Genomic DNA, 15,979 nt, shown 5'->3' with positions numbered 1-15,979 from the left:
GAGAGATTAGCAAGAGCGAGCCTCTCTTACAGCATGTTAAAAGGAGAGAGGCACGATTATTTTAATTTTAAAACTTCTAAACAAATGTTTGGTTTCAACTATGAAAAATGTAGTGGTGCAGAAAGCAATAATATTTGAGGAGTTTACCGGAACAACAGCCTGTAGTAATCTATCAAATGCTTAATTTACGTAATGAGTTTTCCCTAATCATGTAAATCCTCTGCTCTCAGGCACTCCATGAAGATTTAGCAAATAAAACAAAATCAACCAGCAGGGAAAATAATTCTCTATTGACTACTTTGTTTACCGCATGTAATATTAGCTAAAACCTATCTTAACTCAAACAACCCAAAAACAATGAGGCTCTGTCAGGCACTGTTTGTCATCCACGTCATGTCCACTGGGTCAGGGTCTCTCAACAGCACACGAGGTTATTGTAGGTGTCACAAGATAATTGAGGTAATGCCAAAATATATGCAGAAAGTAATTCAGCGGTAGAATCATGAATATTTGCAGCCTCCAGGCTTTCTTTCATAATTATTCAGGTGAACAAGCTCAGAGAAACAAAATTAATTATTATTCAATCATCATTTGGTTTTAGAGTTTCACTTTGTTTTGCATAAACATCTGCATCAGGTGATTACACATTAACAGAGCTTTTGTTTTGGAAGTTTTGCTGGCTGAAAATAAGATCAGGGGTATCAATATTAAAAAAAGCACCTGGGGCAGTTTGGAAGTAAATCTCCTATGATGTTGCAAGCTTCTTTTTCCTCAAGGGCAGGACATCGTTTCCCCCCGCCGACTGGAATCTGTGTCATGATCCGTGACCGGAGACGGTAACCAGGAGACAGGTCGGTGGACCGGCAGGTTTTAGAGCATGGGCTCCACGATGACCAATCAGATGTCTGACAGTTTTTGGGCATCACACATGCTTGGAAGGTGAGAGGAGGGCTGTCCTTTGAACAGAGACTGCAGATCAAGAAGAAGAATATGGTATGGTATCGACTGTGAAACAATGACAAAAGTTTAATACACAACATTTGTAACCCTATATATGCTATATAGAAAGTGTGTGCAGCAGGAGACAGATGTTCAATGTGGCTGAGATTTAAACAGACTGGTGGACAGATTAATGTGGATAGAGAAAACAACGTATATACTGTAGGAAATGTCATGTGCTTGCACAGGCTAGTCATGGATCTCTTGTTTTCCTGATGAACAAATGACCTTTTCAGCTTCTCCTACTGCATGACAGCATCCAGAGCAACTGTATTATTCATCCTAATGGTAAAAGGTCTCCGGACATAAAGTTAACCCTGTATAAAAATCTCACAAAGAGCTGATCTGCTCATTTAGAAATATGAAACAAGCACATTAGTCATGCAATTAGAGCTCCCATTGTTTAATTTGGACAATATAATTGGTTAGGTTATTAAGATGTGAGTACAATGCTCATTGTAGAATTTTACTTTGTAATTAGGTTATAATTAGAAAAGCAGAATGAGCCGGAACTCAGGTGGGAAATCCATATTCAAAAGCTCGAGTCCCACTTCTTAGTAAATACCACGCTATCAGGCACTGTACAGTAAACGGTCCCTTCACACACTCAGGCCATGAAGCCAGTCAACCTGCCTGGAAGAAGATAATAGCATGCAAATATCAAACGCACATGGAGATATCCCATTTTAAGCTCCTCCAGTTCAAACAGCATGCGACAAGCACAAGTCATCATGTAAAATCTGCCACGACACTTAATTCAATACGGTACACGAGTTAAAATCCCAGAAGCTGCAGACAGTTAGCTTTCATCTAGCTGAACACATTCCCAAATGGACGGCTCACCACAACAAATATAAAAAGCATTGCCTAACAATCAGAATGCATCATTTCACCAGGATGGTATTGATAGGTGGTTTCTGTTGCCGTGGCTTCCATGAATGGCAGTGGCTGATTGATTTTAACAGTCAGCTAAGAGTGTCACTTTACACCAAGTAGATGGTATAGTGGCATTTAGTCAATATAATATACACATGCAATGATTTTCTCTCTCCTTGAGGAGAAAGCACAAGATGGAATGTTGTTTATGATGGTGTGTGTGTGTGTGTGTGTGTGTGTGTGTGTGTGTGTGTGTGTGTGTGTGTGTGTGTGTGTGTGCGCCTGTGTGTGCGCCTGTGTGTGCGCGTTTATGTGTGTGTGTGTGTGTGTGTGTGTCTCTGTGTGTGTGTGAGAAATCCATTCTTATCAAATCCAAATACCAGGGTTAGCTCAAACAGCAGGGACAGGAGGGACAGCAGCACTTGACATTTAACACAATAGTGGCTCACCACCATGCCAGTGTGCTGGCAAAACACCAGCTCTCACATAATTTAGTTATAATTGAATAAATAAGCACCATCAATATAAAAAAAAACCCATTGTAGTGCACTGCTGAATACAGCTCAGCATTAAAAATTGTCCCACTGGGATCACAAGGGGAGGAGTGACCATTGATCATGTCCCCCTCGTATTATGAAACAATTTGTGTGTGGAAGGAGCATAAAAACAATCAACTCCATTAGGAGTATTTCACCTGACAGACACCCACGTTCAGCTGCAGAGGGTTTTTACTGCTCACCTCATTCGCTACATCAGTGGAAAAAGAGATTAATGGAAGATAAATCCAGTTATCGGTACAGGTCTGCTCCCCAGACTCCTCCTGCAAGCTGCAGCCGCTCAGCTCCCACAGCCACCTTTGCTTTCATTATAATCTTGGACTTATCTTGGACCTTAAGAAATGCTCCAGTTTATTTCCCATGTATTCTTTGTAGCTTTGAAAGGCGCAGTGCCCGGCAGTGTTTATGAGGGGCTTACCTCAGCATGGCATTCTTGCCGTCGCCCCGAGTGCAGCGGTCCTGTCGTGTCTGGTATCCCACCTCCAGCTCCCAGGACATGGGGTATTTGTTGTGCACATCAGCATGGTGATGGTGATGGTGAAGGTGGTGCTGGTGATTATGGTTGTGGCTGTGACGAGAGCGGCGGTGAGAAGCCAGCGTGTGCAACACGACTGTGTTGTTCTCAAAGGGGCTGGTGCTGAAGTCTACTGTGGTCCTTCCACTTAGCACAGCATCCTTGTGATTGGGGTGGCGGCACTCGCTCCAGGCCCCTACTTTAAGGCTGTACTGGTACTCATCCTCCCCAACAGGGCAGTTGATAGGGCTAGAACAAGTCCTAGTCTCGGTCAGATTGGGGCAGTGCGCCCCTCCATACATTGGTGTGGCCAGGACATGTCGAGTCCGATGCTGAAGTCCAGCACCGCAGGTTTTGGTGCAACTGGACCAGGAGGTGAAGTCTGACACCACACAGTCCTGAGGGCAGGGGACGAGGCAAGCCTGCTCCATAGGCGGCTTCTGAGAAAAGAATTCACATATCCTGGAGGTGACAGTGGTACGGTTTGAAGTGCGCACACAGTGGACCTGGCGCCTCTGGATGCCATGTTGTGCTGTAAAGCATTCAGCTGTCCTCAGCCTGAGCTCATTGGAAAAGAAAGGGACGAGAACACAACCCCCCCAGTCAGATACCTCCCACTCAAAGAGGTCTTGGTGCCAGTCGCAGACCTTGAAGCAGTGTCGCTGGCTTTCTGGCTTTTCCATTTGCTGACAGTGGGAGTGGTGGCTTGTCCAGCCCTCTCTGTGGACACACCATATCGTCCTTGTCTGAACCCCGCCAGAACCACACTCCTCCCCGATACAAGGACCCCACTGGCCTGCAACCAAGAAAAGACACATGGAGAGGGCAATTTCATTTAAACTGAAGCTTGAGGGGGAAAAAAACAAATAGATGATTTAAATTGCACCTATCTGGCAGCTTGCAATCAAGCACAATCCAAGGCCATTCACTTAACCTTCATGATTGCTTTATTCATGAACTGACGAAGAAAGGAACAAAGAAACTAGGGTAATCAACCACTGGCAGACATCAATATATAAAATACAAGGTTAGTTTCTTAGTCACAAAGGACTAAATTCAATTAGGTTCCTGATCCTAAACTCAATCAAAATCTTTGGCTATGCAATGCATGACCAGCAAATAGGTCACACATTGAATTCCTAAAATTTGGCTTCAGCGCAATTATATCAGTCTTTTTTTCTTCAAAAAAATTATTATTCATTTTATCTCAATGGAGCAAGCTCTTCGACAGTAACACATCCGGCATGGCTGAAACGCTGCTCACGATGTTTTTTTTTTTTATAGATCTTCTGAACAAAGACGATGATCTTCATTAAAAATACCCCAAACCAAGCGAAGACATGAAAGGCCTTTTGCTGTAGTCCGACTCCTTGCTCACAGCACACTGTGGACCCAAGATATCTAACTGTGCAGTTAACAATGCTGGTTGGAATAATTTATGAACACAATCAAGACCTTGCTTCAAAAGAATTTCATCAGTAAGTAGGAATTTTGTCTGTAAAAGAGAATCATTTTATAATAACATTAAGCTGTCCTTCATGGAGTAATTCCCTGGGTCCGGGGCAAAAATCCAAAGAGAAACACAATTATCCTCTTGTATGTCGATAACTTAATCGGCTTCAAACAACATTACAGTTCAAATGGGTTAACTGGGAAACTATGTTAACTATGTTTCATATCTCACAAGACCTGAAAGTTGATTCAGTCGATGCCTGATTGGTTCACTCGCAAAGAGAGAAGTTTAAAAACAGGGTAAGTGCTGAGTTAACAGTCAAGTTGAGGAGCTAATCCCCTCGTCACACAGTTGCTTCAAAAATACATTCACCTCTTAAATAAATTGTCATGGAGTCTGAAATATAACCCTCACAATTTCTGCTCCAGTTACATTTTATAAATCGAACATTGATACTGTGGGCACAAACATTACGTTCAGTTACACTGACATTTGAAGCTTGGGGGCCACACTTCAGCGTAAAACTAACTAAGCAGCCAAGTTGAGCTCCCAAAAGGTACAAGATTTTCATTCCACTGAAAAAAAAAAATGTTGAGTCCAATAAATTTCACAAGCCGTTAAGTTATGAAAGAGAGCAGCAACTTCATGTTAAGGTATTCACCATCGCGCAAGAGTGATGATGTGGTTGATACCCGCAGCATGAAACAGGGTCGCACTTTACTGTCACTACCCGCCAACATCAAAGTATGTGTGACAAAAAGCATAGCAGCTAAAAGTAATTTTTCCCTTTCCCACAAATAGAGAAAAATAGCAACAGTCTGTGGTCAGAGAGGCAACAAAATTGCTGACATCTTTTTCCCGCTGTGAAAACTTGCATCCCTTTTCAAAATACACCACTTATATGAATTCAAGTTGACCAAAGCCTCTATTTCTGCACAGAAGGGGACTGCAAACTTTTCACCGCAACCATCAAGCCCACATATAATGAGCTTACGGTTCTCGAAAAGAAAAAGATACATTTTGGGTTCAGCTGTTGAGGATGGAGTCTAATCAAACTGAAATGGAAAATGTTGAATGTTGAAATATGTGTTAAGATTCAAATCAAAGTGTACATAAGGTAGAGGCCATGTTTACATAAACACACCTTTTTCTTTTTGTACTGATCCTTTAGATAAACAAATAAAGTCAAATACTTGTGACCAATATGTATTTAAAACACAACTCTTCTTATTCAAAATGGCATCAGTGCAGCACTACAGTGTACTGTTGGAAAATGTAAATACAATTAGTAACGATAACGTCCCATGAGTCCTACAGTGTTATGTAGAGTAAACCTATACAAATGAGACAACCTAAACCTGAATGAACATAACACTAACAATATTTTTTTCTCTACAGTAGCTGTTAACTAATGGAAGGACATTATTTCTTAATTAAGCCCTAAACTCCAAGTTTCAACGGGGAAAAAAAGGTGTTTGGGTCTTATCGGCCAACACATACATGGTGTCAGAAAAGGCTTGAATCAGTCGAGCCCAGCAGAACAACCATGAAGATCTATACTGCTGTGCGTCATAATATTGACAATATGAGCACTTATCAGTTTTGTTAACTAAAGGCTGAGGTCCCGGGTGGGATGAATAAGAATAAACCTGGAAACTGCAGCCACACAGATAGCTGGTTGTCATGCACAGACAACCCTCTGCTGCACCGCTTCTTTGATTGCTGTAATTCTTTTATGAAGTGGATTCCTCTCATTGATTATGCATGAAGCACCTGTTGAATAATAATACACATTTTGCTAAATACTTGTATTCAACTCTGGGTCTACTTTCCTGATTTAATATCCTCTGAAATCAATACCACAATGTGCTGTGATCCAGTGATTCACACCTGGAGAATATGGCAGATTATTGTCACTTGGAAAAAAGCTAATTAATGTGCAATTTTAACACAATCCTTATTCATTTGTTATTCACAAAAACCTAGTGCAAAAACTTATACAAGCCTCTTAATTTAGTTTTCGACCTTTTCATTTTCAAAAGAAGTAGACATAAATCAGAATAAGACAAAATGAAATCAATTTGCTGATATGATATGGTTATCTACATCGGTCACGTTTGCTTCTCATCAGCTCCGTTGCCACATGCTATGAAAGGGATAATTTGATTCATTTCTTCTAATTGGAATTAAATTGATGTAATAATGAGATCCTACTGCTTCCTAAATTGCTTTCGAATGACAAGTCGCTGAAAAATGTTTTATGCCGTTCGTGGCAGAGAAATCAGTTGTTAACACTTTATTCCCTGGACAGTCTTTGACACAACAATGCTACTTTGAAGCTGTTGCTTTCTGCTAAAGGGGGCATATTTCAAACTGCTGAATTGTTTCACAGTTCATCGAAGCACATCATTGAGTTTATTCATCTTGGCTTTGCAATGTTAATGGGGACTTTCAGTGTAACTAACGTCATTATCATTCATTCTAGTGATCTTTTTTGTCTTTTGCATTTACTCTGTTTTTTTGCACAGGTACAATGCAGCGAACTGAATATGTGTTACTGATGACAAAGCTCGAAGGTCAGGAATTTGAATATTTATTACTTTCATTTTTCTAGCAAGGAAAGAAAAAAAAAGATTGGATGATTTATCCATTGGTTTGGAACAGATAGGACGCGCAAATACACACACAGAGGCAGAATACAAGAACATGACCGTCTTTGTCTGACACAGAATGAAAAACATTCGGGTTATCGCTGGGACTTTTGTTGGTGGCCCACGACAGAAATTGGTCGGATATCTCAATGAGAGAAAAACACATTAAACATCAATGAGAGACAAAGAAAGAAAAGAGAGAGATGTGACAATGTGGTGGTGATCAGTGCAGTGGAGCCCACTCTGCTTCAGTTCGCCTCCTTCCCCACCAAACTACATCAGGTTGAGACCTTCAACAATAACAAAGGCAACACTGAACACTTTGTTACGGCATGAATAACAAAGTTGAAAAAATAAAAGGGCGTGTCTGCTAATCTCAAAAATCAAAAAGTCGAAATCCAGAAAAAAATGTTTCAAATAGTGGTGCACCCTCATGTCGACAAAAGAGAGGAGGAGCAGAGCAGCAGAGGGAGGCAGACAACTACAGGAAGCTTCCCTGACTTAATTCAGTAAGATGATGTTGTATGGCTTAATATTCTCTTCAGTAATTATATATTAAAAAAGAAATAAACAAAACTAATTAAAAGTCTGACCTGTGCGGTTTTTATTGCAGAAAGCTCTAGTGGGGGAAGAGCCACTAAAATGAAATGTGTCTGGCTCTGTTTACTCCTGCAGTGTCCAGCTCAAATCCCTAATCTCACACTCCCTGTATAGCTAGAGACATGCCAACTGAACAACAGTCAACAGAATCTACTTTACTTATTAATCCCCATTTTTTGTTGATTCTTGTTTGTGTGTCACTCCAGCCATATGCTCATTAAGCCATGTGTACATGTATACAGTATGTGCTCTGCATGTTTATTCCCCTCCATGGTCAGACTTTCCATCTCCAGCAGCATGTTTGGTGTTGACTCCTAAATCATTTTTTCCCCAACTGCATTCCAAAGGAGACCAAAACATGGCCTTCACATTACTGTACTTGATCTGTATGTTATTTGTCAGTGTTGCCATACATTTGTGGTATTTTCCTTCTGCCTGTGTAACACAAATGACTACTGTTTTCTATTTTTCTACTTTCAGTTGTATTTCTTCTTTCTTCATTTGTCAAATATAGTTTTATTGAGGGGACACATCATAGCTAAGTGAGGTGAATTTAACCTTTTTCTAGGCAGAAGGCCATCTAAGTGAAGGCAGGTTATTTTAAATCTCCTCCCTTGAAACACATTAACTATGATACCAAAGATAGAAACAGAGATGAGCTCTCTGACATGGTCCAATTAAAGCAGAAGTAAGCGATCCGGTCGTTTTGGCTAACTTCTTGTCAGCCGATGGAGTTAGCAGTCCCCGCCCTCGTCCCTACGTCACCACAATCATGTGCATCCCTTGGCAGCACACACAGAGAGGACCGCCCCTTTATGCCGTTCTCTCTCCTCATTGGATAAAGGTTGTGGGATACAAGGAAAGTTTTCTCCTCGGCTTACAGCAGAGCAGAGTGACTGACAGACCCGTGTTTCGGACCAAACACTCTATATACTGTAAGTGATTGCTGTCGGAAGATATAACTATTTAAGACTTATATTAACACAAATATTCCGCTTCACTTCTGCTTTAACTTACTGTATTTAAAGTGGAAAATTTGCTAAAAAAAAAAGCACACTAAAGCATGTGCCACTGACTACGCTGCAGATCTTCATTTCATTTGAGTTTGAACTGATACTGTAGTTTGAGCTCTGACTCAAGATTATGTGAACTACCGGGCTATTTGTTTACAACCTCAAAGCTGCTTGATGTGCTTTGAACTAGAGAGACAGCGTGTTTCTGTCAGAAGAGAGGAGATCACTCACATCAAATAAGCTGTGAAAATATCTATGTATACAAACACATTTTAATTAAACTAATTAGAAAGCACATAGACAGTCAAATTTAATTTCAAAACGTGTGATCATACACCCACTTCCAACGTTACTGCTACGTAGGCCTTCATACTTAAAGAGACTTTTTCATTTTCAATCGCAGGGTAAAATACCAAACAAATCTTACAGTATATGGGTTACCCCCTATAAATAGACATGAAAGCTCCAACAAACATAAGATATGAGCAGCAATTCACAGCTGAGCTTAAAGACCCTCTGTGTCAACATAGCACATGTCCTTCCTGCTCTTTCAGCTGAGTGCACCGCTCCTCCAGTCACTGATGGCACTCTTTCATGATAACCACTCTTTCATCACGTTTGCTCAATGGTGCTGTTTTCAAACTGTGCGAGGATATGTGTGTGTGATTTATGGAGGTGTGATTGGGAGTGATTCCGCTGCCAGGGGAGCCAGCTAACACAAGCACTAGTTCATCTCCTAAGCTCTGAATAATCACTCTCTCGATCTGTCAGCATCAGCATCTGTCAGGCCCTCAGGAGGAACCAGTCGCCCACAGCTCCTTCATTCCTGTCGCACTTAGTCGCTGTGCTCACACCTCCAGGGGGCTCTGGTGCCCGTGGGGCCTCGGCTATATTTACTATTCCATTTACGTCCCTGGTATTAAACAAAACTGTGAATTGGCAACAGGCTGTGGAAACTCCGCTACAATACAACAACTAAAAAAGGCAGAAATTAAACACTGCCGGTGTTGCATGGCTAAACACGCCTTCTCTTTTTCAGCAGTGTTCGGTTGAACCCTTAAGTTGGACAAATGATAGCAAAGCTGTACAACAATAACAAGTAACACAACAAAAGCAACCTCTACTATGCCCCGAAACCAGACAGAGGAAGACAAAGAGGGAGCAAACAGCAGAGCAGCAAACTGTCTCTTAAACAGCGGTAAACAATGCTCTATCAAAAAGAGAGAGGAAAAAGGAAAAAAAAAAAAAAAACTGTGCTCGCTCACGATTTTTAAATCTTTTCCCTCTCTGGTTCCACTAATTACATTTAGTAAAAGCGTCACTGAGTCTAAATCAATCTTTGCAGGATTTTTGGAGGCTGAATTTTCCAACCACATGAGACCACTTTAGTGTAAATGTGACATCTTTAAAACTTTGACACCCACACATTTTGTGCAGCTTTGTCAATATTGTTAGTTTAATGCATTTAATTTTAGAGCAACTGGGTTTCAGACACCCACACACGCTCTCCTGAAAATGACAGCTTTTTGGAGCATTTGTAGGTCGTATTGATCTGTGCCTCTGTCTGATGCACTGTCCCGAGCACTTTATGAAGCTTCAGCTGTTACACATCAATTACCTCAGTCCTGGAGAGCGTTCTCTGTTAACAGGATTCGATACTGTAACTCCAACAGAGCAACAACACCACGCTTTTAATTGCATGTTTATCGACATGAGATGCAGTTGGTAATTGACTGTAATGTTTTCTTCTTTTCTCTCTGCGCTGCGGTTATTTTTGAGCTTTCCCTCACAAACATCTGCTGAGTTTACTCATCATCCATCTTCAACTTCTCTCTCCGAGTTAAGTTTGGCTGTGCGGATACTTGCATCCTTTGTCAAAACACTTTTTAATTAAATGATACCTATGCCACTGAGCCTCATTATGCACTGCGCCGTCCCCCTTGCCATACTTCCATCAGCTGTAATTTATGAGCAGCGAGGTGCATCCTCAATTACAACATTCATATATGCAGAAATTCATCATTATCATCAGGCAGTCAATCCATCTCCAGAAGGCCTGAGTCAGCTCATTTTAACTGAGTGTTTACGTAGCAGGTTAGAGGGAAATTTGGGAAACGTGAGCCAAACAGGTTGAAAATCATCGTCAGGGGACACCTAACCTGCAAAGTAAGTGACAAAAAAAAAAAAAACATTCATCAACTGCAGCTAAAAAATAAAGTTTGTGTAACACTAAATTATGTTTGACATTCTTGCTTGAATTTTAACACATTATTTCCATAAATGGTCAATAAATTAATGCATTAGAGTAATTGTTGTTTTTCTCTTAATATACTTAGCTTGATACTGAGGCAAAGCATCAAATGCTGCTTTAATATCAAACACTAATGAATTATGTACCTTGGGGCTACAATACTATAAACATGACCCACATGGACCCTCTGCTATAATTTAGCATTTAGCCCTCAAGCACCAGAGCCAGAACTACTTGAATACATAATCAGTAAGTGAATGGGCAGCAGTATGAAGAAGACAAGGCTAATACAGGTTGTGCTCTCTGTGTGATGTAATCGCCATTTGGTCCTATTAGTAACTAACCAAATAATCCCTGTAATGCCACCACTCTTCAGCCAAAAATGTCAATTTAAAAGGCCAAAGTTTAGCGACGACACTCATTTCCTCCATTAACGAAGATCCGATTAGTGTTGATATCATCATGATAAATGGACAGTCAAATAAACACACAGACCAGGGCTGATCCAGAGTCTGAAGCCTGATTTAAAGAGTCTGTCTCACATTCTGAATGAACCAAACTGCAGGACCGATAAGCTCCTCTGCTCTGATTTATCGCCAATCAATACTATTGTAAATCATGAAGAGGATCATTTTAATACCAACACGAAGACCTCCAACGGAACAATCAGTCATCTTTAGTCAGTATTAGCACGATTCCTTCGGAGAGTTATCACTGTGCGGGGCCAGGACTGTATTTAACCTGCATCAGCCAGCAGAGTAAACAGACTCACATATGAAATAGGAAAAGGTTCGAGGGAAGCACTGCCCTCACTGATTTATTCACATTCTGTTTTCTGGGAATATTTTCCATTTCAGCTTGTGCAAAACAAACAACACAGTGTTGGTGCTGGCTGCATGACTAGTTTAATGTAAACTGGTATTTAAATCCATGTCTATATGCTATCTACAATCATGGAAAATTGCAATTCAGCAGCTTCAGCAGCAGCAGCAGCAGCTCAGATGTAGCTACAGGCTCAAATGGTTCATGAGTCAAGCTGACATTATCAAGATGCACAAATATACAGTACTGATGGTGAGATGACATGCAGTCATGTGTAGTTATCCCTACAGGATTTAAAGGAAATCAAACATGGCAGAGATGTTTTTCTGATCCAAACATCTTGATATTGATAAAGTAGTGCTACAGTCACAGCATCTAGTAAGTATGGGCTATCTACACACCAGAGGCGCCACATGCAACATGCATGAAGGCTCTTTGTTATTTCAGTCAGGAGCGCTGAGCTGTTGCTCAGAGGAACTTTCAGGCCACTTTTTTTGAGCCAATATAAAACTTGCTGCCTGGCTTTGCACCACATCAATTACAGACAAGGCTTCAAAAATAAATAGTAAGCCTACGGTATATCACATAATCAGCTTATATCCAAAGACATATTTTTGCAATGGTTATGATTGGATTTATATTCAAAAGTAAAGACCAGATACAAATGGAAGTGAATATAAATGCAAGTTTAAGCCATAGATTTGAGGCCATAGTGCTGTAATGATAAAATGAAGTGTAAACTTTGCTCACTAGCAGCTAGGACTTCATCCGTACCTGTGATTGCATATGAACAGAAGAAGAATAAGCTTGCATTGCTTATTTTCTTCTGTCAGATATTTTTCTCCGGCTCTTTGTCAGAGTCACATTTGTCTTTGTGCCTGTACTCTGAATATCTAACCTGCCCACAGCAGTGGGCTGTCAGAGAGTTTCAAATGGCTGCTGTTGAAAACACAGGCTCCTTTTCTGTTCAGTCGAGAAAACAAACAAGCTACGGTAGGAGGACAAATAATTTAAAAGCAGCTGACATGAACATCATTTCCCTGTGCTGCCGCCATGCCTTCATGATAAACATTCCAGACTAACTCATAAGCGATTGACAGGATTTTGTGAATGAGTTTTCACTGAGATTTTGGCAGATTTTACTATTACTTCTAAATGTTTGATGAACTTTTCCTCTCAAATATAATTGTTAATATCCAAGGACATAGTAACACGACTAGACACCACTATAAAAATCAATTTGATAGAAAATGCAGTGTGGCCAAACAGAGCTTGTTTCAGGCATGTCTTACTAGGGTCCGGGCAGCGCAGCTGCCAGGACACTATTGTATTCCTAGGAATTAGTGTGAAAAAGCATTCACACTGTTGTTCTTCTGTTCGGCCATTTTCTTCCGCCTTTTTACGGTCTTCTTCTAGTCCTTCATACTTTGTGCTATTTCAACAATTCATATATCAAAACGTGTAGCTTTTTCTGGACTTTATCGGATGTATTCAAATTGTTCATACTTTTTATACTTTTTCAAATATTTAACTTTTTCTGATTTTGGCTGGAGATTTTTGGCTGGAGACCTGAAGGTAACTGGTTCAAATCTTGCCTTAACAACAATTATAGTGAATTATTTTCCCAGTCGTCCTCTGTTGACTTCTGATAACTTGCTTCATGTTGAAACTGCTGCTCTCAAATTCACAAAATTTTCATTGTAAGTCATTCAAGCTTGACTCTCAAGCTTTCTTGGTGTTGACAGTGTGTTTCCAACAGGTGCAGCTTTGGGCTCGTTAACTTCAGAGTGAGACAGAGTGCAGCTCATCAACAGACAACAGTCTTTGCAACTGTGTGTATACTGTGGCCTAGAGGCAAAGTCAAAGTCTTCTGACCATGAAAATGTGGGTTCGATTCCTACCTTGGTCAACCATTTGTATGGTGATCAATGTTTGCACTATTTTCACAAAAAAGTCCTTCTACTTAATTGTGGCTCATTCTACTCTGTTCTTTTTTTTTAAAGCATCATTGAAAAATCTCACATTCATCAAAGTCTCAACCTCTACTTTACCAGAAGTGTTGGAATAGTCCAGTGGATAAGGTTCCTGCCATGCAACCACAAGGTCACTGGTTCAAATCCCACATGAGTAGTCTTGTTAGTGTGTCAGCCACTTTGAACTTTAACCAATACCACTTGGTCTGGTCCCATGATCAAACTTGATCATGCATATGCGCCCCCCACCTATTCTCTTTACCTCTTTCAATCTTGGTTTGTGTTAACATGTCAGGGTCTTTCTTTCTTTCTTTCTTTCTTTCTTTCTTTCTTTCTTTCTTTCTTTCTTTCTCCATCTACCCTTCCCGCTTTCTTTCTTTCCTTCTGTCCTTTTCTTTTTTCTCTCTTGTTTCAATCTTTCTCTTTCTTTCTTTCTTTCTTTCTTTAAACAATTTCTTCAGCTCATTCATCATTGTTTCAACAATTTCTTCAGCTCATTCAGCATTGCTTTCAGCATTCACACCATTTCCATTCTTGGAAATGTTTTTTCTAGTTAGTGTGAATGCTTGTTCTTCTGTTCGGCCATTTTCTTTATACTTTTGACACTTAACTAGTCCTTCATACTTTGTGCTATTTCAACAATTCTCACATCAAAATGTTCAGCCTTTTCGGGACAGGTGTGCTATGTCTTTTCTATTTTCAACTATTCATACTTTTTGCAATATTCAACTATTTCTGATTTTTTTTTCCCCATAGAGAATGCATTGGAACAGTCTTGAAACTCTTCAAATCTTCTTACTTCTTTCAGCCTTTAAAGCGTCCACATACTTTCAGCTAGAGACTTCATTCAAATTCTGAGCTGTAGACAAACTTCTAATGTATTCATCCTGTATGTACAACTTTTTCATAGCTTGTACCGTTTTTGAGATAAATCCTTTAAAAGCACATGAGGATTTCTGACAAATTTCACACTTTTCAATGAGTGTGTATGGGGTTGGGTCAGAGTGAGTGACATCATCGTTAGAGTGAGAGGGATCGAAAAAACATTCAGGATTTTTTCTGGATAAATTGCCAGCACGGCCACACATTAAACTCTAGACACATGATTTCCTCACCGGTTTGTAGCCACACTTGTCGTGTCTCATTTGATGTGCTCAAAACAGCAGACAGACTTACAGAATTGTCTCAGTGAGCCTAATTGTGCAGCTAGACCCGCTCCAGTGGCTCATCCACTTCAATATAAAAGTAGGAGCTGATTTTTTTAGAAAAGCAGAAATGCCCCCCTTTTCTACCTTGCGACCCTGAGAAAAGTTTTTGCCCTACAAACATTTAATGCACATCAATGTGCTCAGGAAGGTCTCCTTGCCCCAGTAGTCATGGCCACATTCTGATAAGAGGTACCGTTCTCTTTTTATGGGCTGTTTTCGGAAGCTGCACAGAGCTCAAATCTCTCTGCTCTGCTCTGCTCTGCTCTGTGTGCAGTTGGTCCAGCTGTAGCGGCCAGCTCGTTATCAAAGTCTATAAATAGAACAGTGCAGGTGCAGCCTGGCCGCTCGTTAAGATGTTTTTAAACACAGCCCCACACACACACATGATAAACCAGACTGACAGAGGATGTCCACGCACAAACACAGGCATCACACTCACACAGACAGACACACACAGACACTCACACACAGTCACACATGCACACATACACAAACAAACACAACACTGTTCCACACAGTAAAATGTAAGCAGTTAGTTGAGTCGCCATGGTAACTTCTGAGGGCAGGCTGCCACGCAGGTCTAATCAATCATTAGGGAGAGAGGAGTTCTGTGGCGCTTAACAGTTTTACTTTCTGCACATGTACACGCAGACAGACAGACCGTCAGACTCACACACCCAGACACACACACAGGTTTTCAGCTCACATTCATCAGCCTCTCAATGATTTTATACTTTTGATGTAAACATCTGTTTATTTGTTAGCCATTGAAATTTGTCTTGTTGTAATTTGTTATAGGGGTGGAACCTATGTACAAGCCAACCGGCTTCGTTCCTTCCTTGCACCATTGAAATTTGTGTGCTAAATAAATAAACTCTCTAAACTCTAAACTCTCCAACAATTTATATTTTTCTCATGAATTTAAGTTCAGACGTTTAGTCTTTCCAACTCTATTAATAGTAGTACAATTACAGGTGGAGCCAGGACATAGGATGCAGCTTTTAACATGTGTCCTATCTATCTATCTATCTATCTATCTATCTATCTATCTATCTATCTATC

At 40.5% G+C, this 15,979-nt stretch overlaps 1 protein-coding gene across 1 annotated transcript in view; it reads right to left on the bottom strand.

Moving 5' to 3' along the window:
• Positions 1 to 15,979, bottom strand: part of thsd7ba (thrombospondin, type I, domain containing 7Ba) — a 214,034-nt gene that overhangs the window by 100,734 nt on the left and 97,321 nt on the right. The window contains exons 4-5 of the mRNA XM_085764206.1: positions 2,851 to 3,742; positions 721 to 969 (exon numbers count right to left, since the gene is read on the bottom strand). Coding sequence (XP_085620332.1) covers positions 721 to 969; positions 2,851 to 3,742 — 1,141 coding nt within the window. The remainder of the gene's footprint in view (positions 1 to 720; positions 970 to 2,850; positions 3,743 to 15,979) is intronic.

This window comes from Trachurus japonicus, chromosome 21, assembly GCF_045865225.1.
Source record: "Trachurus japonicus isolate A0001 chromosome 21, Traja_1.0".
Lineage (NCBI taxonomy): Eukaryota > Metazoa > Chordata > Actinopteri > Carangiformes > Carangidae > Trachurus > Trachurus japonicus.
The sequence above is the reverse complement of the archived record's forward strand: the minus strand, read 5'-3'. Positions and strand labels throughout refer to the sequence as shown.